General features: G+C 40.7%; 1 protein-coding gene across 7 annotated transcripts in view; it reads right to left on the bottom strand.

Moving 5' to 3' along the window:
- MAST4 (microtubule associated serine/threonine kinase family member 4) overlaps positions 1-27295 on the bottom strand; it is a 551227-nt gene that overhangs the window by 368260 nt on the left and 155672 nt on the right. For all 7 annotated transcript variants that reach the window (XR_009353981.1, XM_059175136.1, XM_059175141.1 and 4 more), the window contains exon 3: positions 13512-13636. Coding sequence is in view for 6 of the 7 variants with exons in the window: in XM_059175136.1 (XP_059031119.1) it covers positions 13512-13636 (125 nt within the window). In the remaining variant the exon portion in view is untranslated. The remainder of the gene's footprint in view (positions 1-13511; positions 13637-27295) is intronic.

Here is a 27295-nt window from a genome sequence, read left to right as displayed (position 1 = left end):
GCAAAAATACCTGAAGACTGCCAGGCATTCTCTTCATTACATCTGCACAAATGATAGCAAAATGTGCCCATGGCAAAAAGTGATGGCAAAATCAACTCTATCTTAAAATAGATGTTGGTATACCAAAGATCCAGATACAAAGGCACTGCACTAAGTATACAAAATATTAACTCAGGGATGCCTGGGTGGCTCAGCTGGTTAAGTGGCTGCCTTTGGCTCATGTCATGATCCCAGTGTGTCCTGGGATCAGGCCCAGAATCAGGTTCCCTGCTGAGCAGGGAGTTTGCTTCTCCCTCTCCCTTTGTCTCTCCCCACTTGTGCTTGCATGCTCTCTCTCTCTCAAATAATTTTTTTGCTTTTTTAAAAAAGAAAAAAAAATATGCATGAAGACCAAGAGTCTGTTAAGTCTTTCATATAACCTAATGAGGAAAATGGGGAAAAAAAAAAGGAGTTGGGGTTTCCCTTCTCTGGTCACCCTTTTACTTTTGTTTACTTGACAATATCATCCCTAAAAGTTTACTTCATGTTGAAAATGCCAAACTACAGGGGAAGCTGGGTGGCTTAGTTGGTTCAGTGTCTGCCTTCAGCTCAGGTCACGGTCTTGGGAGTCCTGGGATCGAGCTCCACATCAGACTCCCTGCTCAGTGGGGAGACTGCTTCTCCCTGCCCCTCTGCGCCTTCCCCTGCTTACGTGCGTATTCTCTCTCTAAAACAGGTAAATCTTTAAAAAAAAATGCCAATTTACACTTTCTCTTAACTTATAATTTCAAATAAGCTTCTTGTATTACAAATTATCCTAGAGAAAATGGAGTAGACCTGCAGTTATCGGAACATAATCAGAGACAAACTTATCTTTACCAGGCCAGTTTCATCACTTCTTTAAATCATAAACTTCAGATAAGCATTCAAGAAAACCTATGTCCCCTGGTTTAAGTTCACATGAACTTACTACTTTTGAACAAGATGGTACCAGTTAACATTATGGTGCTCTTGTGATATACTCCCTGATTCCCACAACAACTACAGAAGATGGGTATGGTTAATACTCCCATTTTTCAGAGTCACAGGAAGGTTATGCTCCTTGGCCAACAGGACACAACTATTAAGTAGTAAACTCTAGATTCCAACCGAGGCAGCCTGGTTCCCAAGCTCATGCTCTTAAACATTAAACTGCCTACAGTAATTAAATTCGAAATCAAGGGCCTATAAAAAATGAACACAATTTAGATTAAAGGACACTGTAATACCCAGTCTCTCCAGATCTAAGGTCTGTTCCATCCATAAAATTCTCCAATTCCAGAATTCATTTTCAGAAACAAGGCTTAGAAGAGGTGCTATGGGCAAACCCAACACAAGCTCATATTTCATTTCGTGTTATTTCTGAGAGCCCATCCCATGAGATATTCTATACTCCTGTCTTAATCAGCTGCAGATCATTATCCTGAGCCTTTTAGGAAATCAGACAATTTGGGGAGGAGGAAGAGGGAAGGCGGGGAAGGCAAGCAAAGAAACCCTGTATGACAAATGCTTTGGTTCAGATATGCTTAACTGAAAGAAGACTAAGTGTGGAGACATGTGAAGGAAGGCTCCTGGAAGAGAAAGTCCACGCGCTTAAGTATAGACCCGCAGTGGTCAGACAAAAAGAGGAACTATGCATAGAAGCACTTAAATATGAAAAACTCATAGCCTTCCATCACATGAATCTGTCAATAGAATGGATGTTTTCCAGAAAATAAAGGAGACAGGTAAGTTCCTTAAAGTTTAATTAATGAGTTTTTGATCAGAGCTATATAAAAAAGCTATATAAAAAATGGACAAAATGATATCATCGATTCATATTATTTATGAGGTTAAAAATCTATCACTACTTGTGTCTAGGAATTAAAAAAAAAAAAAAAAGACACACTTATACAAACCATTGCCCTGAACAATCAAGTATTTAAGAGATCACAAACAGCTGAGCTAAAATTGCACATGTCCCATTCTTCCCTTAAAAACAAATAAACAGTATCGGCTCATAAAGAAAAGCTGTAACTCAGTAAGCCATTATTACCATCTAGCCATGAATCCATGAATCCAGCAAAACTGAAGACTTACTTCCTTTTGGCTAAAATCTCTACAGATAACAGACTTAGCATCTGGGAGGTCTCCTAAGTAAAAACGACATTCTTTGTACAAACAGACAGATGGTGGTGGTCTTCCAGGGTTCACATTAAACCAGAAACTATTCTGTTACATCAGTGACAGCCTCAGCCATGAGCCTCAGCCATGGGCCTCTGGGTTTTCATGTGGTCCCTTGCCCTCCCTGACTATTCTAGAAACATTATACTAAGAAAAAATGTCACTATTCACACTACGCTGTCCACTTTTACCCACTACCCCCACCCCATTCCACTATGTACGTAATGCCATTGCACCTTGAAGTTTGCCTGATGATACTTGCTAGAAGTCTGCAGCCCGCTCGCTTTTCCAGATCTATAAATTCTCACAGCTGCACACTATCCAACACATTGTTTCTTCTACTTTGCTGATTTTTCACAAGTCTCATTTCAGCTAGCTTTGAAGTTCCTTTTAAAAAGCCTATGTGTCACATATTTTTCATGTAAGGTTTTTAAAAAGTTTTTTGAGTAGCACTGACACTCAATGTTATATTAGTTTCCAGCTTATGACATGGTGATTTAACTTCTGAATACATTATACCGTGCTCACCCATCAGTTACCACAAAACACTAACTCTATTATCAACTATATTCCCTATGCTGTGCCTTTTAGTCCCAGAACTTACTCATTCCATAACTAGAAGCCTGTATCTCCCACTCCCCTTCACCCATGTTGCCCTTGCCCCTAACCCCCAGAACTCTGGCAACCATCACTTTGTTCCCTGTATTTGTCTGATTCTGCTTTTTGTTTATTCCTTTGTTCTAGTTTTTAGACTCCACAAATGACTACTTCATTTTGCATAATACCCTACAGATCCATCCACACTGTCACCCTTTGTATGGCTGACTGTGTGTGGTGGGGGGTGCTTCTGGATCTTGGCTATTGCAAATAATGTGGCTAGAAGCATATGGATATGGGTGGAATGGTATCTTTCGGAATTAGTGTTTTCATTTTCTTTGGATAAACAGCCAGTAGTGGAATTGCTAGATCATATGGTATTTCGATTACTAATTTTTGGAGGAACTTCCATACCATTTTCCAGAGTGGTTGCACCAATTTATATTCCCACCAACAAAACAGGAGGGCTTTTTTTTCCACATCCTCACCAACACTCTATTACCTTCTAGTACTACCTTTTTGACTTTAGCCATTCTGTCAGATGTGAGGTGATCTCACTGTAGTTTTGATTTGCATTTCCCCGATGATGAGTAATGATCTGGAGCACATTTTCATGTGTCTGTTGGCCATTTGTACATCTCCTTTGGAAAAATGTCTATTCAGGTCCTCCACCCATTTTTAATCACAGTATTTGTATTGGTTTCATTTTTGTGTTGTTTTGCTTTGGTTTGGTTTGATTTGGGGTTTTTTTGGTGTTAAGCTCTTAAGTATTTTGGGTATTAATCCTTTATCGGATAAATCATTTGCCAGTATCTTTTCCCATTCAAAAGGTTGCTTTTTTGTTTTGTTGATGGTTTCCTTCACTGTATAAAAAGCTTTTTTATTTTGATGTAGTCCTAAAGGTTTATTTTTGCTTTTCTTTCCTTTGCCTTGGTAGACATAGCTAGAAAACTGTTGCTACAGCCAATGTCAAAGACATTACTCCTTTTATTCTCTTCTGGAATTCTTGTGGTTTGGGGTCTCACGTTTAGGTCTTTAACACATTTTGAGTTTATTTTGTGTATGGTGAAAGAAAGTGTGATCCAGTTTCATTCTTTGGCATGTAGCTGTCCAACTTTCCCAGAACCATTTGTTAAAGAGATTGTCCTTTTCCCCCATTATATTCTTCCCTCTTGTGTCTTAGATTAACTGACCAAAGTAGCATGGGTTTAATTCCAGGCTTTCTATTCTGTTCCATTCATCTATCTGTTTCAATTGTGTGCTGGTACCACACAATTTTGATTACTAAAGTTTTGTAGTGTATCTAGAAATCTGGAACCGTGACACCTCCAGCTTTGTTCTTCCTTCTCAAGATTGCTTTGGTTATTTGGGGTGTTTTGTGATTCCATATGGATATTAGTATAATTTGTCCTAGTTCCGTTAAAGAAAAAAAAAAAGCTGTTGGTATTTTGAGAGGATTGCATTGAATCTGTAGATTGCTTTGGGGAGTACAGACATTTTACCAATATTAATTCTTCCAATCCATGAAATAGCTTTCTAATTTTTTATGTTTCTTCAATTTCTTTCATCAATGTCTTATAGTTTTTACCTCTTTGGTTGTGTTTATTCCTAGGTATTTCATTATTCTTGGTGCAATTATCAATGATATTGTTTTAATTCCCCTTTCTGCAATTTTGTTATTAGGATTTTAAATGCTACCAACATCTGGGTATTAATTTTATATTCTGCAACTTTACCGAATTCATTTATTTCTTCTAACAGTTTCTTGGTGGATTCTTTAGAGTTTCCTAGGTATAATATCATGTCATCTGCAGATAGCGACGGTTTAACTTCCTCCTTAGCAATGTGGATGACTCTTTTCTTTTCCTGTCTGATTGTTATAGCTAGGACTTCCAGCACTATGCTGAAAAGAAGTGGTAAGAGTGGACATCCTTATCTTGTACTTGCCCTTACAGAAAAAACTCTCAAGTTTTTCACCATTGAGTATGATGTTAACTGTGGACTTTTCATATATGGCCTTTATGATGTTGAAGTATGTTCCCTCTAAACCCACTCTGATGGAAGCTTTTTTTTTTTTTTTTTAATTATGTCAAATGCTTCTTCTGCATCTGTTAAGATGATGATATAATTTTTATCCTTTATTTTGTTGATATGATGCATCATGGTGATTGATTTGGGAATATTCAACCGCCCTTGTTTCTCAAGAATTCAGGAATTAATCCTTTTATTGTATTGCTGAATGTGGTTTGCTTTTGAGGGTTTTTACATCTATGTTCATCAGGAATATTGGCCTATAGGTTTCTTTTTCTTGGTGTCTTTGCCTAATTTTGGTATCAGGGTAATGCTGGCCTCATAGAATGTGTTTGAAGGTTTCATTCTATTTTTCCCTCATATAGATTTTAATACTAATTGTAAAATAGGAACTCCATTAATAGTCAATTAACTAATTAACATAATGAGATATACACTGATTCAGAATCCAATGCTAGATTGACACCTCATGCCAATTAAATACATGAACTCTCACCAATACTCTTCATTTCACTAACCACGAAAGTTTAAGTCTAGAAAAACAGTAGGGGGAAAAAAGAAAAAAGAAAAATACAGTAGGAAAAGCATCAAAACATGCAGGCTTTTCCAGAACCACAAAACCCACAAGTTTCTTAAGCCTATTAAGTTCAATGATAATTTTTCATTTTTTTCCCAGGAAAGGAAATGTTCCATCCCCATGTCTTCCCTCCCACTAACCACCTTCTAATTATTACGGGCTTGTTGTTTTTCCAGGGTGACAGAATCCTTTTGACAACGAGGCAGCAAATAATCAAGTGCTCAGGTTTTGCCAGGAGAGCAAAGGGACATGCCGTGTCAGACCAGGAGTCCATAACAGTGGCACCCATTCACTGGTGCATCAAGGGATCCTACCATGATGGCAGCCAAAACTGCTTCACCGCCTTTATGTGGATTACCTCCCCAGACACAGAGGTCAATCAAATCATTGAGAGCCTGGCAATTCAACTAGTCTGAGCTCCAGGAAGCCAAATGAAGGAGCCTCAGAAAACCCAAAGTTCTTTTAATTAAGATCTCCTAAACGTTTATTAGTAAACAACCATTATCTAAGCACTAAATACATATCAGGCAGTACCGCGGGTGCTAAAAATACTGTAGGGGCTCAGACAGCTGAGGAGCCACGACCTGGCATCCCCTGGGTCATCTCATACTGCTTGGTGAACAGGTGAACCAGCTTCTAAACAGATACACCAGCTGGGTAAGAGGATAATAAGTGAAACCGAAGCTTTAACATACATACAAACCGATATATACACATATATATGGTATTACTACTGTTAATTAAATTAAATCCCCTCTATGATGATAAGAAATTAAAACAGGGCACACATATCTACTCTTTAAATCCCCCAAGATATTTCTGGTCACTATTCATCCCACTGATACTCAAATGCCTTTGATAATATCCAGTCCCTAACTGGCCAGTGCATTCAGGCATCCCCCCCGCCACCGACAGCCGCTTTGGCAGGTACCCCATCCTTCCCAGGAAAGACAACACAGAAGGAAGGTAAGGACTGTTCTAATCTTTGCAAATGTCAGGAGGAGAAAACTGAGAGGGGAAGTTTTAGGTGACGAATCCAGCTGCAATTTCATTTTAGGGGAAAAAACCTACCCCACCCCCAGCCCCCACCCTCACCTGCCAGATCCATAGTATTTCAGTCATTAACACACTGAATCACAATGAACTCAGTGTATTTTTTTCTGCTAATTATTCTCACAGCATCCAAGCATGTTCAGAGTAAGGAGGCACAGAGGCAAGAGTTGGGATTATGACAAGGATTTTATAGTTTGATTTTCACCTGACCTTTGATTTACAGACTCATGTTAAACCAGCGGCTCTGTGGATGGGCCCAGGTGAACCTATAATGAGATTTATCTTCATGGATTAGGCCTGACCTATAATAATCTGCTCAGGGCTCCCTATGGCTATTTCAGCACTGAGTTATGAAAATTCCTCCCTTTACTATAAACAGAACCTAGCTCAGAGGGTAATAACTGGGAGACGTATTACTCCTGGAGTACAAGCACTCTTGAGACTCTGATTATAATGTCCACAGCTGAAGGCACTATTTCACAATTGAGATTACTACTTTCCAGATGAAAAAAATTCTGAACTACAGAATAATGCCTTCAGCTACATATACTGTAATCACACTCGGGAGTTCTTATGTCCCAAGAGCAACAAGGTTACCAACAGTTGGTATGGGAAGCTGATTTAGGGAATGGAAGGAAGAAGTTGCAGGAAGAAGCTTAGATAACCCTAACTTCCTATTTGCTTTATTCAGAGGCTTAGGAGTAAGAGTTCAACACATCCAATAACCTTATTAACTTCACTAAAAATCTAACAAGTTTAAAAGAATTATTTCATGTAGTAAACTAGCAAAGTTGCTTTTTTGTTTGTTGTTCTTTTTTTTTTTTTTTTTTTAAGAAGACAATATTGACTCCTGGCCATGGTGTAGTGAGATGCACTTTCTCAATATATAAATATATAAATCTGAACAGTGTTCATAGAAGCAATATTTAGCAGAAGTACAGAAACCTTCCATAGGGCTCATACCCTTTTCACAGTGATTCCACTCCAAGAAGTTACCCTAAAAACAGAGGTGAACAAGGAGTTATAAAAGCCTGCTCATCACCATTATCTGCAATAGGAACAACTAAATAACCTAAAATGAAATAACCTAAAAACTGAAACTAAATAACCTAAACGGAGAAATTTTTGAGAAATCCATGTAATGGAATATGATGCAATCTTTAAACTGAGTCATGACGGCTAAAGAGAATGCAAACTCATAGTTGTATTCTACAACTTTGGTTAAGCAATTTATCCAAGGGCATTCAAATTGTTCCTGCATCAATATTTAACAGACACTCTCTCAGAGTTAACTAATTGGACTTCAGCTCAGGTTTTTGTTTTTGAGCTATAAGGCTAATGAAGTATTGATATAAGATTAAATGACTGCAAATAAAGTCTGTGCCCTAAATAAATGCTGACATTATGCCAGTGCATTCTGAATGAATTAAAAAGGAAAAATGCACTTTTGCATACGTTTAGTGAATTTTCCCAGACTCTTCATCATGCATTTGTGCAAATGGAAAAGATGAATATTCATCAAGGCTCTTTGAATTTATTACAGTTAAAATAGTTTGGTCTTAATATTTATAGTACATCATGAAACATAATTTTTTCATTAAAAGAAATGGATACTATGTCAAAAGAGGGCCACTGAAGAAACATGAAATTACACCATTGAACCTAATATTAAAAGTTGAAAAACATTATCTGAAAGCACTTCCCCCCTTCAAAAATGTTAGCTATTCTAGAAAGTATCTTCCAGTGTGTCAGGTAATATTGAGTCAAAATGAGGAAGCAAGAAATAAGCTGGCAGGAAGGACAGAAAGATTACACTACTGCTCTTAGCAGCTGATCTGAGAGAATGGGCTCATTTCCCACCCTTCTAATAATACCACCTCCACTAAGCCTGACAACCCCAAGGAAGCACTAATCTGATAAACACCAGGTACATCAACCCCAGCATTTCCTAGGAAACAAGCAACGGGCAAAGGACTGCCCATGAGATGGTTCATGGGATCCTCACAAAACTTTACAAGGTTACTACATAGATGAATAAACCAAGGCTTACACAGCTCCTAAGTGCTAGAGAGTGGAGCTGATCTCTTAATCGGTTTGTTCCCCAACCCCAATGCCCTTTTCCCAACTTAACCATGATAGTTTAACTCTGGAATATAGTTTCCACAGTGAATTGGCCTCTGTCTTGAAGATTAGCTTCTCGATTAGGCTAAACCTAAAATGTTAACCACAGATTAAAAATTAAGGCAACAAAAATAAACAGGAGTCCACTCTAGGGCCCAAAAATGTGTAGATAGGAAATAACATTTGTTTATGCATTCATCAAGTCTTCAATGGGCAGTTACTCTGTGTCACCACTACTCCAGGCCTTGGGAAGACAGCTGGGAAAACAGGAAAAATCCCTCTACTGTCATGAAGCTTTCATGACAATGGTTAATAAATATGTAACACAATAATAAACTAAATTGTCGTATACTGGAAGAGGATGAAGCTCTGGAGAAGAGTGGGGAGTGTGGCCTGCAGTGTGGGGAGCGGTTTCAAACAAGATGGTCAAGGAGGACCTCAGCAAGAGAAAACATGATAGGGTCAGGTCCACACACCACGCAGATGAAGCTCATGATTCAAATCAAAGAGAAAGTTGGGAGAAAAACACTGTCAACTGGTTTTCACTGTGTTTCTACCATCTGTCCATGACTCCAAAGTACAAAAGAAGGGAGGATTTTACATGATAGCCACATACACTGTTTTTAAACTTTAATCATCGAGGCTTACACCACCTTATTTTCCTACAGAAAAATAAGTTACCACAGGTCCTGCTTTTGTCTCTTGAAATCTCCATCTTTCTTGCCAGAAAGCAGCATCTGTATAAATCCCCCTGCTTCTGACAACTCTGACTTCTTTGATAAACTACCCATGTGTGTGGGGAGGGACAGAAAGATGGAAGGAGCAAATGGAGAAATGAGTTTTCCCCTCTTCAGATTAATGTATATGAAGTATACATCTGACACTTCATCAGCACTCCCGGCTGGTGTCCCAGCAGGCGGATACTGGCTGAGCATGGATTCTGCCAGCTACCAGGCTACTTAGGATGAATTGGCAACATGCCATTTATCTGAAATGCCCAACATGTCTGGAAGAGGGAGCACAACGACATTTAGCACTGCCCAGGAAAACTAGATACTTCAGGCTAGGAATTAATCTCCTCCTTGAGAAGGTAGTTAGCATTACCCTCCAGCTTGCCTATGGCATTTAAATCACTATAGGTCATGCAGTTACTAAAATTCAGACCTAGCAAGCCACGAGGCCTTCATTTATATCTTACTAACATATGGATACCTCTCAGGTGGAGAGTCATACTTTTCTGAAATGTTTGTTGGTGTGTTGAGCAGGAAATGCTGTTTTATCCAGTGTAATGCTGTCATGTGGACATTTTGATTTCTGTTTTTCCAAATTTTTCCATATGTAAAGACACATATGACTTCAACTTAGTTCTTCAGTGAGACAACAGAACATTTAAGTCAATGTGATCCCATCGTGACTGCGTACAAGCATATTCACTGAACTTCCTTCAAGGTGGACAGGGATCCTCTCTTCACTATTTTGTCATTGTATTTTTTGAGCGGCCAATGTGGAACTACACAAGATTTGGACCATTACACAGACTTCATGGCTAATTACGAATTTAAGATACACACAGAACAAAAACAAAGAGGTTTTAGATGGATAGTCTTATTAGGACACCCATTACAGCACAGAGAATTGCATCATCACTCTCACCTTGCAAGCAGAGTCATCTTTTACTTTGTAGGAATAATTATTAATAATTATAAGTATTAATAATAATTATTATTATTATTATTATTCATTCCATTAACAATATTTATTGAATGCTTCCTATGTGCAAGAAGTTGTGCCAGGAAGAGTGAGGAGTACAAATCAGAGGAGACACGAGTTCTGCCCTCAAGGAGCTTGCCATATAGCAGGAAGAGTGACTTAAAGTTCTAAGATGGGGCAGTGGAGTTGAGAATAGTGGCCTGGAGAGAGGGTCAGAGTGAAGCACTTTCCACAGTTCAGGGCACCATGTGACACATCACTTGTTTAGAGGGAAAAGGAAAAAGGAGAAGTTCTAATAAGTGGGCATTTCCATCTCTCAACCAACATTCTCTATCACTATAGAGATAGTTTATTGTAATCAGTAAGGTAATTTAGATGTAATCCAATTTAAGAAATATGAAACAGATTAATGGTCTGCAAAGGGTACCAAAAGCAGCAAAAGTCATTAGCCTGAACTGGGCGATATACTGAAATAAGCGATATGGCCCAGAAAGCTGGGCAGCTAGCAGAACAACAAGGAAATCAAGATGGCACGCTGCCTATCAGCTCTCCTCCAGCTGTTACTGCTCTTATTAGGACAGAATGTGGGGCGGGGCAGGAGAAGACTTGGTCAAACAGTCTGCAAATAGTTTTCCTTCGACCAGCATCAGGAAGTAATGAAGTCTCTGAAGGAAAGACAATGAGTTAAACCTTCACTGTCAAGTCAAAGATTAACTGCAGTCTGGCTTTCATACTCAAGCTTACCCAAAATATGTTACTAACAGAAGTAGTAATATTGCTAACAATTGAGACTTGCTATGTGCCAGGTACTATTTTAAGCTTGCTGTCTATGGGATTTTAGCACTTTCTCTAGTTCTGCTCTCAAGCAAACAGTATAAAACCTCACAGGACTGATAAGCTAATAATTAAATGACTCGAGTAAGAATTTCATCAGACATATTCTGAGGAGTACTCTTTTGTGTTATCTATTAATAGTTCTCTTTATCTTTTTAGCTTATTCCAAATTATCTTAGGTCACCTGACATGTGTTTTACCAATGAATGAATCAATTTCTGTTTCTGAGTATGGGACTACCAGTATTAGATGAGATTATTCCTTTTAACACTGTTGTTTTATTCAGAATAATTTATTTGCCAAGCAACACATAGGACTGCTATCCAAGTGTGAAGAGTAATTCTGCAGTGACCCAAAAAGCACCTCTCTTAAAAAAGTAATAATAATAATAATTAATAATAATAATAATTGTGAGGCATTTCCCTCTTTTCTTAAAAAGTAAATGCTTTCAGTAAAATTAGCTTTCAATAAAATTCCCCCAAGAAGAAAAAGTAACATTGAATTTGGGAATGGGATGATGGCAAATGGTAACTACCATCATTTTAACTGTACCTTGAAATACAAGTCCTAAAATTTTCAAGAGAGGAAAACAATGAACTTCAGTTCAAAGACCATAGTCAATTCTGAAGTCAAAATATTCTGAAACTTTTTTAGGAATAATTTTTCACTATCTTCACAATCTTTATTATTCTAGAAGTTAAATCAAAAGATTCCAAAGCTGATTTCCAGGAACTGCTTAAATACTCCTTTCATCTTGCAGGCACGCTGAGTTGATAACATAGGAGAAACTAAATGATTTGCCCACGTTTATATAGCTACCTAGTGGCAAAGTAAGACTTTTGTCAGAGATCTGACTTAAATCAAATCTTAAGTCAGAGGTCTGACGTAAATCAAATCTCTCTGCATTACTGAATGAGTCTCAAATATCCAACTTATTACTAATGCATAAAATTATAAGGCACCATAATGCTAATATATTATTTGCATCTCCATCAGTAAAAGATATTTAAAAATCTATTCCCAAAACATACAACCCTACCACCAAAAATTAACTTGTAGAGACTTCTAGGCTGTGCCAAAGGTTGAAGGAGAGAAGGAACAGACCCAGAAGAAAACAAAATTCTAGGAAGCATCGTGGTTGAAAATAAAGATCAACACTGGAAGAAATGAATTGGAATGCAAGATGCCAAGCTGCAAACAAATATGCAAACATGGATGCCAAGGGCCAACAGGTAAATGTGCAGAGAGCCCTGAGGTGGGAGTAACAATCAGTTTCAATTACCACAAAAAATGGTCCAGGCCAATATCATCAATGGATAGGCAATCTAGGGGAAATTTTTGATGAGAAAAAATATGTTCTCATGGCCTGAAATTTACCTTCCCACAGAATGCTTACTGATGGCAAGATTAAAAGTCTAATTCCAGTGGAGGCATCAACACCATGACTATGTGTGTGTGTGGCAGGAGGGGGGGTATGGGGGGTTGGAATTAACAACACAGTGAGGGGCGGATGGACATGATGGGCCTGCAGAAGGTAAGCCCTGAAAGGACACATCACCACCCATGCTCTACTCTGGCCTGGAATGCAAAATTTGAACCTCACCAAGAGGAAACATCAGACATGTCAGGCACGAGTAACAGGAGAAACATCCCATTCTTAAAAATTGGGAGGGAGAGGATAGTCTTCAAAAATATCTACATCACAAAAGGCAAAGGAAGGCTGCAGAAAAAATCCAGATTAATAAAGACAAAATAGATATGACAATTAAATGCAATATATGACCCTCGACTGAATCCTACACTGGAGGAGAAACGTTACACAAGACACGATAGAGCCAGTTGATAAAAATGAAACACAGAATGGCTTGAGTCACCATAAATTTACCAATGTTCCTAACTGTGGTAACAAAAGGCCATGAGAGACACAGCTTACTCTCAAATAGTTGAAGCAATTATCTGAGTGTGTGTACACAGATATGTATAACACATACGTATGTACCTACCTCAGCGTATATCCAAGGAGAGAGAAAAAAAAACAAATTTGGCAAGAAATTAATAGCTGGATCAATATGTTCTATGTATTTTTCATATCCTTCCAACTTTTTAGGAAAGCTGACGTTATTTTCAAATGAAGTATTTAAGAAAAAAAGCTCAGAGAGATTTTCATTTCTGGGGAGGGAGGAGAGGAAACAGTCGAGGTGTCAGAAACTCTACAGATTAGGTTGGGGGTGTGGAGAAGAGACTTGGAAAAAAGTAGCACACTCCATGCAAAAAATGTCACATTGCTTAATGCTAAATGTGGTTTAGTTCAAACCTAGTCAAATTCAATAAACTGAAAATAGTCCCTATGGTGGTGGGGAGAGGACACCGCATCGATGCACCGCGGACCCCAGCAGAGGACACTCACCAGGCTGGCGGTGAGCGATGGTGCCGACTGGCCCAGGGCCTGGCTGCGCATGCGCACGAGGTTGGACGTCTCCGCAGAGGCTGGCCAGGCCTGCCCGGCTACAGGGTTTGGAAGGAGGTACCTCCCTGTTGGGGTGAAAGAGAAGACAAGGTAAGTGGCAGGCAGAATATCACCATTTCTGTGTCGACCACAGGCCCCTTCTTGGCCATCCTTCCATACTGCTTCTGTCATTCTCCTTATATTTATTCATCGGAACCAGAGGAATATTGTTTTAATTAAGTCAAGGGATCCAGTCCCAAGTTCTGACCCTGATTTCCCACATTAACCCAAGGAAACCTCTCCAGCTCCAGCATGGGCAGCTTTCAGCAAGGGCAGGATACAGCATCTTGTGACCTCTGCCTATCCCACAGGAACTTGCGGAGCATACAGAGCATACACACAAAGCACCCTCAGCATCACAGAAGTAAGTCTGCACTTACAAATGTACTTTTAAAATATCTAATACGAAAAATGATCTCAGGATCAATGAGAAAAGAGCTGACAGAGTAGAGCTCATGACCAACAAAAGGAAGAACTAGAATTCTCTCAAGGGGAAATGGAGCTGGTGCTTCATTCTCGAAGCTTCCCTCTCTGAAGAACTGGTGGTCATCCAATCAGGCCCACAGGACACACATGGTATCCATTCGCATATGTCGGTGACATCAATGTCACCGAGCAAGTTATATCAACCCTGAAATCTAATATAGGTCTATGTCTTTAACAGTCAAACAGGTGGACCAATTCACATTGCGTTACTTCCTCAGCACAAGGACTAAACTAGATACCAACACACAGGAAATAAGGTTCCTTGACTTCAGGGAGTTAGGATGGACGTGAATATTCTTGCAGTAATGGAGCTCAGCTAAAGTAGAAAACGTTTGATTTTTCTGTTTCGCATGAATACTAGCACAATGACTGGCCATAGTAGGTGCTCATTAAGTCTCTCATGAATGATTAAAGAACAAGTGGGAGCTTCTTTTCCCAAAAGACACATTGGCAAAGAGAAAAGGTGGCAGGCAACCCACAGAACCTCATTCAAGCTTTTGGGGGGGAGGGCGGTTCCAGCCAGATATCAATCAGAAACATGAGGGACTGTAGCACATGTGGCTAGGTGCCCTGCAGCAGAAGCAACATCTGGATTTCCTCCAACAGACCTGTTCCTTGTAAAAGAGCCTCACTCTCCTACTTCAGGCAACAAGCACATCCCACTGTTTAATTATAGAGTGAAAGCACACACTCTACAGAAAACAAGATTTGCTTTTGAGATCTTCACCTTGCCTCGGTGACAAATGGGGAAGGAATATGGCCAACCTTTCCGTGCCTTGGTTTTTCCACCACTAAAATGGGGAGAATGGGACTGTGTAAATTGTTGAGGATATTAAAGAATTTTCTAAACCTTAGCTACTTAGCCCTAAGAGTAGTAAAAATGGTAAGTATCTTTTTCTCTTGGGTTTGGCTCCTTTTATTCATAAGCAGGAAGTGTAAACATATATATAAAGGAAAAAAGTCACCTATCATCACACCAGGGAAAACCACTATCAACATTTCAGTGATTTTCTACCAGACTTTCTTTCTGTTACCTCCATTTGCTTACAAAAATGGAATCATTCTGATTTTTATTACCTGCTCTCCCCAACCCCACATAATAGACGACGACCTTTTCCAAACAAATACGTATAGAAAATGTCAATTAATTGAAGCATAAACTCTATCACTGAAAATTCAAATATGATTACCCTCTGTGATTCTGGCCACCACCTCAAAAACATTCAGCTCTATTTTTATGCAGGAAAGGTGACAGAATTGGAAGTCCAGAATTTATTTTTCCTTGTCTTTTTAAAAATATGAACTAAAAGCTGGACTAAGAGGGCCTTTAGGCAATCCACTCCCTTTAGATCCAAAAGCAGGACATTAATAAAGAAGGACAGGAAAACTATAGACTACATTTAAGAAAACTAAAATCAGTATTACATGAATAAATGATGTAATATAGAAATATCTTTGAAGGACATCACTTGTTAAAAATATACCGATCTCCAGTAATCAGAATCCATAGCTTTTTTTTTTTCCTTTTGACCCCTTCTATTTCATTTCCTAATATTTTATGTTTCTATTTTCTTTGTTCATATTTCAGAAAGAAGCCTGAGAGAAGGTACAGAGGCTATGTGATATAAAGGTTTACATCATGGAGAAAATTAACTTTGGCCTCACCACTGTTCTGCCCCAGAATTTTCATTTTAAAGAAAACCAAGGGTAGATACAAAAACAGTTGAAGAATTTGATGTAGCAATAGAAAAATTTAGAAGGTAGACATTTCAGTTAACTGGATAATTCTATATATCAGTCCTTTTTTTCCTTTTAGGAGAAAGTAATTCTTAGACTCTCTCCCTATGACCCTCCCTGAGTTGAAAAAAATAGGTATCTATTTCTTTATCCCTAGTATCAGTACCTGGCCCTTAGTAAGTGCTCAATAAATATGAGCAGAATGGAAACAGGGACAGTTCTAGAATAAATCTTCGGTGTAGGAAATTCATACGCTAGGATCCTTGCTCAGGGAATCCAGTCCCACCTCAGATGGGAAGTCAGACTCAGAACAAGCACTGAGGGAGGAAGGGGGTGAACACAAGCGACAGAACCACTTCCCTTCCCTCCATACAGTTTCATCAGCTCCCACAGGGCACTCGAAAGCAAGCGAAGACCACGGCTAACAGGACCCCTATGTGTCCTCTCCTCCAAAGCCATTGCTGACCACCACCGTACATTTTATGTGCTACTGTACCATGTCTAAGTCTCATCTTGGCAACAAGGCCTGACGTGTGCATTATCAAAGGAAAACCAAGTGTTAACACTAAAGTGGTAAGGACAGATTTTAATCAGTAGTAATGACTGCAAAAGGAAAAAAGGACTCCAGTGTGAACTGAACTCACCTTCAATTTGTACACAATCACTGAGTGTTTTTATAAGAGAAAGAGAGAGTAGGGCAGGGAGCCAGTGAGGGCTCAGTCGAGTCGGGGGAGTGAAAAACGACACAAGGTCCTGCAGTGTAACTGCGACCAGGCCAGCTCTGTCTGCCAGCTGACAATTACCAAATTCAGACTCTACCCTCCCACAGAGGCTGGGAGAAAGAGACACAATCTGTTCACCCCAACAGAAAAAAAATTTTGACAGCCCTGAGCTTTCTCAAGCAGGCGCTTTAAGAGAATGAGGGAAATGCTAAGAAGGTTGCCTTGAGCTGTTAGAACCTATGCTAGTGTGTGTCTGTGACTTTACTGACCAAGTCTGAGGCCTGGTTGAGAAGGAGGCTCAGAGGAACCTGGCTAGACTTTGGTCAAGGACAGACTCTCCGTCAGGCTTCCATTCTTTTATTTTGTCACCAGACCCCAACCCAAAGGAGACATTTTGATGTTCAATAATTGATCAGTTCTGGAATTCAGTTTGAACTAAGTTTTTCAACTTAGTCCATATATTTACCTCATATAGTCTTCAAACCCAATAGGATATAAAACAGTGAAAGTTGCCAGTCATTGATACCATTGATTGATACCACCTAACTGCTGAGTGCCAACTCTGACCCCCTACCCAGCAGTGATTACACCACTTATTCACGAACTTCCCCAAGTCTGTTTCCTCAGCTGGGCAACAGGGGTAAACTTACGGGGGGCTCCTAAAATCGAAAAAGAAAAAACATCATACAGTGGACATTCAGTAACAACAACTTAAAAAATAAGAAACACAAAAAGCTTTCCATGACACTGTATATGATAAGGGGAGCAAGAAATAGACTTTCGTGAAGCCACTGGAAAAATAATTAAATTAGGAAACACACGCACACATACAATGAAATATTTATTATCCTATCACGGGTTAGATTTTAGATGTCATTATTCTTGCATGAGTCTTATCCTTAGGAATCACATGAATGTTACAAATGAATGGTCTGTTAGCACAACACATGGGAGGTGTTTATTCCTGCCTAGACCCCCATTAGTGTTAATAGGGAAAAGAGAAAACAGATGGATTTAAGGCAGTCATTAGAAGGCACTAACATCACGCCATACTTGGTAGTGACTTCATCAGATTTTATATAAATTTGCTTTCTGATGACTACCAAGAGCCTCTAAAAAGTGTGTTGCGGTTGTATTCATGCATCATTTGCTGCCTACAATTTAAGAAAATTAGCATCTGTCAACTGCATTATTCAGCTGCACAGGGTAGAAATTAATGGATAATACCATTCTTAATTTCTTGTACAAGAGGTGAGCTTGCCTACCAATCTGGCTGCTTTATTTTAATAGGAAATTGAGCTTGCTGTTACAGCCGGAACTGTGGTCAGCTCTGTGCTCTCTGGAAACACATTTATAAAATTCTGATATGTTTATTACAGCATTTATTACATATATTCTACTGACATAACTAGAAATTGAGTAGCAATAAATAGAGGTCCATATCAAAGCTGAAATCAGTTGGCCAGATTGACGTAAGAACTTGTCAGGCTTCCATTATGGAGGTACGAGTTGCTTGAATGAGCTTTTTATATTGGTTATTGTTACTATTTTGGTCATAGGGCCTCTACTTAACAGAGTGGAAGATATGCAGCCTTTTAAGATTATATATTAAAATAAGTATATTACTGAGCCTAGACCCAGAGTGCACCTTGGTTCTATACAGGCTACATATGGTCTCTTTAATGGGGTGTGTTTTCCTTTGTTTCCACCCTGTATCCCCAGAAACAAGAAGACCTCATAAATGCATGCTTTCAAAAATGAAATACATGCTTTCGAAGCCCCCCAAAGCATGAAGTATCCCTCTGAAGTAGCAAAATACCAGGTCAGCAATAATTTTAGCAGAATGGCTATATAAAGAATTAAATACAGCCTCTGGAGAACTACTTTATCATCTGGGAATAACGGTACCTGACTAGATTTAAAAGCTTCCAGTAAAAAAGTTCCTTATCACCTGAAGGGCAACACAGATTTAGCCGTCAGTCCACACTCTTACGCTGGGTGAGTTCTCTTGGACTACAAACAAGCCATCCAAGGGAAAATAAGACCTAGTAACTACTAACAAAGCTGTCTTCGGATAGAGCTTCAGGCACTCGGTTACACATAAAACTCTGAAAAAGTTTGTTTATCCATCTAAGGCACCAACCAGGAGCAAAGGGAAGTTGAGGGAGCGGCTGTGTTGCTCTCCATGGTTGTGGTGAGGCGGGGCTCAATCCCACCCCTGGGTATACAGAGAGAAGAACTAAAAGCAGGGACCTGAACAGGTATGTGGGCACCAAGTTCACAGTGGTATTACCCACAAGAGCCCAAGGGTAGAAGCAAACCAAACCTCCACTGAGAGAGGAGTCGACTGAGAGATGCTGTATATACATACAAAGGAGTACGGTTCAGCCTGAAAAAGGAATGAAATTCTGACACACGCCACAACACGGGTAAACCTCCAAAACATGCTTAATAAAATAAGGCAGACACAGAAGGACAAATATTGTATGACCCCATTTACAAGAGGTTCCTGGAATGGCCAATTTCACTGAGACAGAAAGTATAATCATGGATTCTGGGGGCTGGGGAGAGAGGGGAGGAGACCCACTGTGTACCGGGCACAGGGTTTCAGTTTGGGAAGATGACGAAGTTATAGAGATGGCGGGGACAGTTGCACGGCATTGTCAATGTACTTAATGCTGCTGACTTGGGCACTTAAAAATGGCTAAAATGGTGAATTTTGTTATGTATATCTTAAAATACACACACACACACACACACACACACCCCTTCACTTGCTTAGCTAAAACTATGCACCTTCCTGAGAAAAAAATAAGTCTCTTACACTGTGTCGGAGGCATCTACATTAAACTACAGCAGCACGTGCTCTTGCAAATGACACATAAATAACTTGAGCACTTGGAATCATTTACGAATCAGAGGAACTGAGTTTTTCCCAGAGCGCTCCTGGGTTTAGAAATGAAGGAAGGTTAAAGGCCAGGAGAAGTTACTGGCTGAAGCCGGGGAGAACGCATGAGTCAGCAGCCGCTGTCCTCAAGTCTACTTCATCATCCTCAAGATGTTCTTCTCTGCTCCACTGCTCACTCCCAAACATTGGTTTCCTCATCATAGTGACTGTCATCCTCCCAGCAATTAGAGTTTCCCTTTATTCATCTTCAGCTGCTACTACAACACAGAGACATGGTTCCTTCCATCTTCCCTCTCACATGGGTGACTGACTTCCAATTTCTTGTCCTACTGCAAAAGAATAACTATACCTAGACAGTATGGGCAATGCTGCTAAATCATTCTTCTTAATGGCACAAATAAATATAATTTGAGAAACCGGCAGACCTGTGACCAGAGAGCAAAGTTCACTGACTCCTATACTGAGGGCTAGTCTTGCCTTAAGAGGAGGAAAAAAAAGGGAGGGGGGTGTTTTTACTTGCACAAGGCAAGTCCAAAGTATAGCCTTGACCCTAAGCCTTAAAGACATCACTGGCTCCTATACAGGGATCTCTAACTGACAGGGGAACTGAATGCTGAACGGAGAGTGTGTGCATGCCTTCTGAGAGGCTGGTCGTCAAAGCATGGGATGCCATCTGGACACCAAGGTCTGAACCCAACTAACATCACGATGCAGCTGTCGCCAAACCTCAGTTCTGCTGCATGACTCAAATGCGACGGAGATGCCCTGTTGCACTATGTAGAATACTATCATCAGCATTCTATACTTAACAAAGGATGGCAAGGCCACCATATGAACAAGGGCCTGGTGAGAAAGTTTATAGGACACTTTAGAAGAAAGCTTGCAGCACGCAGAGCAGGCAGCAGAAAGCAAGAGTGCACTAAGCCCAGACTGGGTACATGACATAGGTTTCAGGGAGTCGCAAAAGGCCAGTTTCGCACCGTGAGAGCACCAGGGACTGTGGACAAGTAACAGCAAACTCATGTCTACATTAGAGAAGCCAAAGCCTTTGGACACACCATCTCTGGCTGCCACTGCCACTATCAACTACAGCTGAAGTTTCAAATCCAAAGTAACTTCAGTTGTGGGCAATACAGTAACATGATTCAAAGGTTCTCTCTTCACCCTCAACCACAGACAGCCACCATGTTGCCCTTGGCATTTTATGATAAAATGGGAAAAATGCCAACACACTGTACATTTTTAAATGGTTCAACCTGAATCCATACTTAGCAATATATCTGTTCTTTTTCCTTTCTCTTGTTTTCCCTTAGGTTTCTCTTTAGGAGGCAGTATTTCTTCTCATCCACCAAGATGACCACTCTCAAACTCTAATACAGGAAGATACCAGGATCAAATGACTATAGGAAACAGAGCTTGGTAAACTGCAGTGTTTCTATTACTACAAGTACTCACAACACCCGGCAAATTCTCCTGCTCTGCAATGAGACCCAGCCCTGGCCAGCAAATCCCTGCAGCACCTCCATCCCCAAAATGTCTCCATTCAGATGAACACTGTCTGAATTTTAAACTCTTATAAAAAAAATAACACAATGCTTTTGCCCTAAGCGCTAGCTATATAGACCAAAGGCTAATGGGACAACTTAAAATTGATTTTTAAACAAGTATTAAACAGAGCCTACTCTAATGAGAACATGGTCACAAAAATCGGACACCAAGTGGTATGGCTTGGAATGGCTGTCTGTGTGAGGGTACCCGGGAGCACAGTGGTGGCCGTGTCTAGGCAACGCTGGGCATAGGTCAGAGTTAACATCTGCAATCTGGCCTCCCTCCATCCACGTATTGAAATATAATTCAGCAGAATGAATTGCTAGACATGCCTAACCCCCTGGGAAATGACAGATATTGATGAATGCTGTTGGGAAGATATATGGAAGGAAACGGCAAATAAATAGAACCATTTTTTCTCAGAGTCATTTTGCGGATATGTGGAGCAGCTGTTAAACTCCTTGTCAGGCTTGCCGTTCTCCCTTCCTCTTGCTCCTTCCCCTTCCCCATCTGCCTCCAGACCTTTCTAAAACCCCCAGGAGGACCAGAATCTTGTATGCTTCAAAACACCAACCAAATGAGTAGGAGTCCTTCCCACCTCCTCTGTCACACTCTGACTTCCCAGTCCAGTAATAAGTCCAATTCTTCCCCAAATATCTTTCCATCTAAACAAGTTCACTGCTCTCCTCTGAATCCTGGAAATAGGGTCCGTGTGTAAACTCATCAAAGTGTTGAATTAAGTCCATCACCATTTAGCCCCAGTCACGAGGCTGAAAGCCAAGATTCACCACCTATGACCCTGTGGTAGCTGCGTGGCCTTGGTCTGACTGCTTACTCTCCTACACCCCCTTTCTAGCACATGTTTTTGGAGAATGGAGATGATGGAGCAAGCCCGTACTGTGGCTGTGGGGACTAATCAAGAATGTGAACAGAGAGCCTCTCAGACCATCTGGCTAAGAGGAGTCCCGGGATAAACAATGACAACCCCTCTTCTTTCCAGTGCAGAACTCCTCTTCCCACCAGGGAATTCCTCCTCGGCATCGTCCTCAGAGAGGATCAAATTCTCTCCAGCACAGGGCACTTCGGGAAGAACTGGTTCTCATTCCTTCATCAAATGAACTCAAGAGCCTAGAGGGAGAAACCAGTCATACACCGGTTTGCATCCTGGTTTCCCCATTTATTAGCTAGAGAATCCTGGATACATAATCTTTCCTCTCTGAGCTCTCTTTTCCAATCTCTAGTGAGGATGACAGTAACACGTGAAACACACAATTTGTGCTCAGTGGTGGCTTAGGTCCCCCTCCAGGATGCTTTACCCAACTTGCCATCAAGAGCATTGAACGCATACCCCAAGGCATTGCTAGCCCTCCTCTTCCCAATGATACCACCTGTTCCTATGTGGCTTCATGCACAGAGTCCCATTTATTGTAATACACACCACATCATGCTCTCTCCAGTGTAAACTCTGTCGTCACCTGGGACTGAACCTCATATGTGTTTACAGCCTTATGTCACATCCCAGATAACAAAGCTACCAAATTTTTACATGATCACATACTTAAAGGTTTTTTTTTTTAATTTATTTATTTGACAGAAATCACAAGCAGGCAGAGAGGCAGGCAGAGAGAGGGGGGGAGGCAGGTTCCCTGCTGAGCAGAGAGCGCGATGCGGGGCTCCATCCCAGGACCCTGAGATCATGACCTGAGCTGAAGGCAGAGGTCTTAACCCACTGAGCCACCCAGGCGCCCCTACATGATCACATACTTAATGTCTGTGTATAGTAATTCTCTACTCCATCTCTCATTTGTATTTCTACCAGGGTTCATATTTTTCCATCACTGTGTTGTTCCACATTGCCTAGAAAAATACTCAAATTTGGTTCAATCATTAGCTCTGTAACAATAATGGCAAAGACTCAGCAGCCTTACTGGTCACCTTTCCTGGCTTTGACTTTCACTTCTAAAACTCATCTCCAAAAGAAGTCCAACACCTCCATGAAACACTGTATCCTTTCAAAGTAAACTGAAAACATGAGACGACAATTAGTACTTACCATCTTGCTTTGGGAGAAATTATGAGTCCTACACAATTACATTCTTTTGCACAGTAGGATGCTTAAGTTGACACACCCAAATGTCCCTTGCAGCCCCGGGATGCTAAACATTTCTGACAACTGCCCTACATCTAAACACTTATGACAGAGGCCAAGGAGGAGCTAGCCGTCAGGAGCTTTACAAGAGAAACAAGAAGAACAAAGGCAGCCACAAGGGGATAAAAGAAACTCTATGTCACAATCCAAGCAGAAATCTCCAGACAAGTCTGAATTTCCCAATAAGTTCTGTTTACCTAAGAAAACTTGTATATACACAGCCTAAGTCACCTAACAATGTACTTCCACATATATTTATTTGGAACAGTTTCTAGTTCCAAGCTGACATTTATTCCAAACAGATTTCAAATTCTTACTCCTCAATAACCATATCTACACTTTTTGAAGAAACTAGTATTTTTGTCTTCAGAGATGTTTGTTGATACTAGTTAATGAGTAAGCAAAAAAATCTAGAACACAACGTGTGAAATGATTCTTCAAAACATACCATCTAGTAGACCTCCCCCAGGGATTCTGAAAGGTAGTTTGTTAAAGACCCCATTTCCGGGGATAGAGACCTCCACCAGGGAGTGCATAGCCTCCTCTCATTCCTCTCTTAGTAGTAAAGTTAATGTCCCTCCTACCTGGTTTAAAAGCAACAAAATCTAAGGAATAATGTTATCCAAACTACATTCGATACCCCGAATTAAGCTCCAGCAAATCACTAAATGCTTTCTAAAACCTAACACAACACTGCCCTTGTTGTTTTTGTTTTTGTTTTTGTTTTTTAATATTTTATTTATTTGACAGACAGAGATCACAAGTAGGCAGAGAGGCAGGCAGGGGGCGGGGAGAGCAGGCTCCCTGCGGAGCAGAGAGCCCAATGCGGGGCTCGATCCCAGGACCCTGAGATCATGACCTGAGCCACAGGCAGAGGCTTTAACCCACTGAGCCACCAAGGCACCCCAACTGCCCTTGTTTTTAAGAAGAGAAAAATTAAAGCCAGGGTCATCCTCCTGATTGCCTTAGCACTGCTTAGAAATTAATGAGAGGCACAGGGTTGGAATTCACCCCCTCATTTCTGGTCTATTCCTTAGTGACTAAGTTCTTCTGAAAGCTTAGAGGGCATTAAGCAGCCTTGAACTTCAGGGTCAGTTCTTCATGTTTTGAAGTAACAGTATCACTAGACTAGTCAGCATTCCTTTTTAAAGAATTCAGCCATGATTACGGGGAAATCAGTGTGCTCGTCGCTGAGGTAGAGGAAGGTAGCCATTTGGTTGTTCCAGTCACCCTCCAAATAACCATCTCTCAAGACTGACATTCTGATCATTTTCTTCTAACAGTTTTATTAAATGCATTTAATCTCCCACGACATGAATCCACAAGAGAGAACTACAACTGTTGAAAGGATGGCAACAAGGTTGTATACAGCCTTGCATATATCAAAGAGCGTATCGTGTACCAGATCTGCTTGGTTGTCCACAAAGACGGGCCTGTCTCTGAGTTGACTAACCAACCAGAGGGTCCAAGAAAACATAAGAAAAGGATATTGTACTAATATCTATGTGCAAGGCCTCTAAAAACTCTTGCCTTTCTCACCATGCATGTCCCTATGACACAATAGCTCTGAGAAGGCCTAGGTACAAAACCAGTCCAGTCTCTACTGAAAGACGCTGCAAATAAAAATATAAGATGCCTAAATACATTTGAATTCAGATAAATCTGAATACATATGTCCCAAATTTTATATTGGACTGAGTATACTGAATATGTTATTAGTGGTTTATCTGGTATGACTCATTGGATGTCATGCATTTTTGTCTGGCGATTCTATTTACTGAGCACTTAATATGTGCACTGCAGGAAACCTGGCTTTGAGGATACAAGGAAAAGTTCCTGGAGGAATTTATCAGCTAGTAAAAGGGATGATGGGTATACCAAAATAGAAAATGTGAAGTGGCCCATCCTCTAAGAAGAGGGCAATGTAAGCAATGGAGGGGGAAGGAGGCAGCTCAAGTAGGGCTGCTGAAGAACCAGCCAGTGATACGAAGAGGTGCTTGGAACGGGATTTGAATGTTGCAGAAGACGGTGAGTTTCACTTCCCTGATTTGTACACCGAAGGAGGCATCTCATTGCTGTGAGGTTTTTTGTTTTTGTTTTTGTTTTTTTAAGATTCCATTTATTTATTTGAGAGAGAAAGAGAGAGAGAGCACAAGCAGGGGGAGGGGCAGAGGGAGTAGCAGGCACCCTGCTGAGCAGGGAGCCGGACACAGGGCTCCATCCCAAGACCCTTGGATCATGACCTGAGCTGAAGGCAGATGCTTAACAACTGAGTACCCAGGCACCCCTTATTGCTGTGAGTCTATATATGTATTTGGGATATATCATTTTCCCTTTTTTAATAAATTATTTATATATGCTGCTGCTGCCAAAACCTAGTGTAATAGAGCACAACAGAACAAAGAAATGCTTTAGCACTGACATTCCTGGAAACCAAAGCAAACACAGTGGGTGACCCAACTCTTACTACTTAGCCAAAGAAAGAATTCAAATTTATCAGACTAATTTAACTCATTTTCCTTGTTCTGAGCCCAGAGAAATTGGCCTCAAAGTTTTTGGCCTCTATAGTGAAATTGGCCTCTATAGTGAAAAATGGCAAAACTAGAGGCGCATCCTAATTACGGGACACTGAGTAACGATAGAGGGCACACAGCCATGCACACACGCGTACATGTCAACACATACTGGGTTAAGGTCCGTTATTTTACATACATACATTTCACTGGGACTTGAATGCCTTATGCAAGATCACCATATGCAAGATCCTTCAAGCCTAATCTGGTTCAGGGTTCACCATTTAAGGTGGGAATGATTCTACCTGTGTTCTTGTTCAGAAAAAAGGGAACCAGACATTTCCATAAGACTGCACTTTCTTGTTAAAAGTTTCACCCGCAGCAGTGAACAAGTCAGCAATGGGTTAAAAAGCAAAGCAGCGACTGACCCTCCAGCTCTCCCTTCTGGCCCTGGTGTGAGGCAGTGCACCTGACACAGTCAGAGAACGGAGAAATGATCCGGCTAGGCAGACTCGGGAAAATAAATGTGGCTCTGACAATATGCGTTGATTAAGGACTTGAATGACAATGGAACATGACAATGACAAATGCAGGCTACCACCACCAGAGTCATTAATATAGCAGAAACACTAATTTTTATAAATCTTTAAACTTCCCGGTTGGTGGCATTTGCATTTCTTTGCCTCCTCTTTCCACTGCAGCGTTGACACCAAGTCAGCTTCATTTTCCACTTCCACCCAGGAAGTTAAGAAAAGGGTCCACATTCTTAATCTCTGATTAGCCACTGAAAACGAGTTTTGAACAAGAGATGGATGGGTTTCAGCGGCCGATGACAGGACATCCTTGGAACGTTCCTCTAGAGAAGACAGTGGGCTTCCGTGCTCAACAATGGAGCAAGTATTTATGTGAGAAGGGAGAAAAAGAAGGGAAACGAGTCTCTGCAAAGACGTCCTCCCGCCCCCCGTCTTGGTAGCTAAAATTATTTACTACTCAAACTCAAAGGGACTTGGAGACTGTCTGATCCCATCCACTCATTTTACAGATGACTAAATTAAGAACCAGAAACCAAGGCAGGCCTCACGTAGAGCTGTCCATCTGACTAGAATCTGGGCCTCTGACCCCCATTTCGTGATTCCTATCACATCTCGTAACAGCAATGCATAGCATGTCAAGATGCGAACTCCACCCAGCCAACTCACTTGCGTTCCATCTTTAAACCCTATCAGTGTAACCCACGTATCCCATTCTCTTCCTGACACACGTCTCCCCTAATCGTGACCGCATCACACCCAACTGCCAAGTGTTATCCAGGGGGTTCCAGCACATGAGCAGTGAGCACCCTACATGCAGCTCTGTATAGATGCAGTATGCTTTTACTGTACAAGCTAAGAAAACGTCCCCAGGAGAGCCACTGACCCACACCCAGCTGCATGCAGGAGCTCCAGGGTGGCAGGAAATCTCCCTGTCCTTCCCCAACCTTCTTGCCCCGTCCCTAGTAATTCCAGGAGGGCTCTGTGTGGGATTTAACAGGCAACACTGATTTTCTATTACTTCAATTTGTACTTCATATTTTTTTTAAAAGATTTCATCCACTTATCTGACAGAGAGAGAGAGATCACAAG

This window comes from Mustela lutreola, chromosome 5 (genome assembly GCF_030435805.1).
Source record: "Mustela lutreola isolate mMusLut2 chromosome 5, mMusLut2.pri, whole genome shotgun sequence".
In the NCBI taxonomy this organism is placed as follows: domain Eukaryota; kingdom Metazoa; phylum Chordata; class Mammalia; order Carnivora; family Mustelidae; genus Mustela; species Mustela lutreola.
Note: the sequence above shows the minus strand (reverse complement) of the source record. Positions and strands in the feature narration are given on the sequence as shown.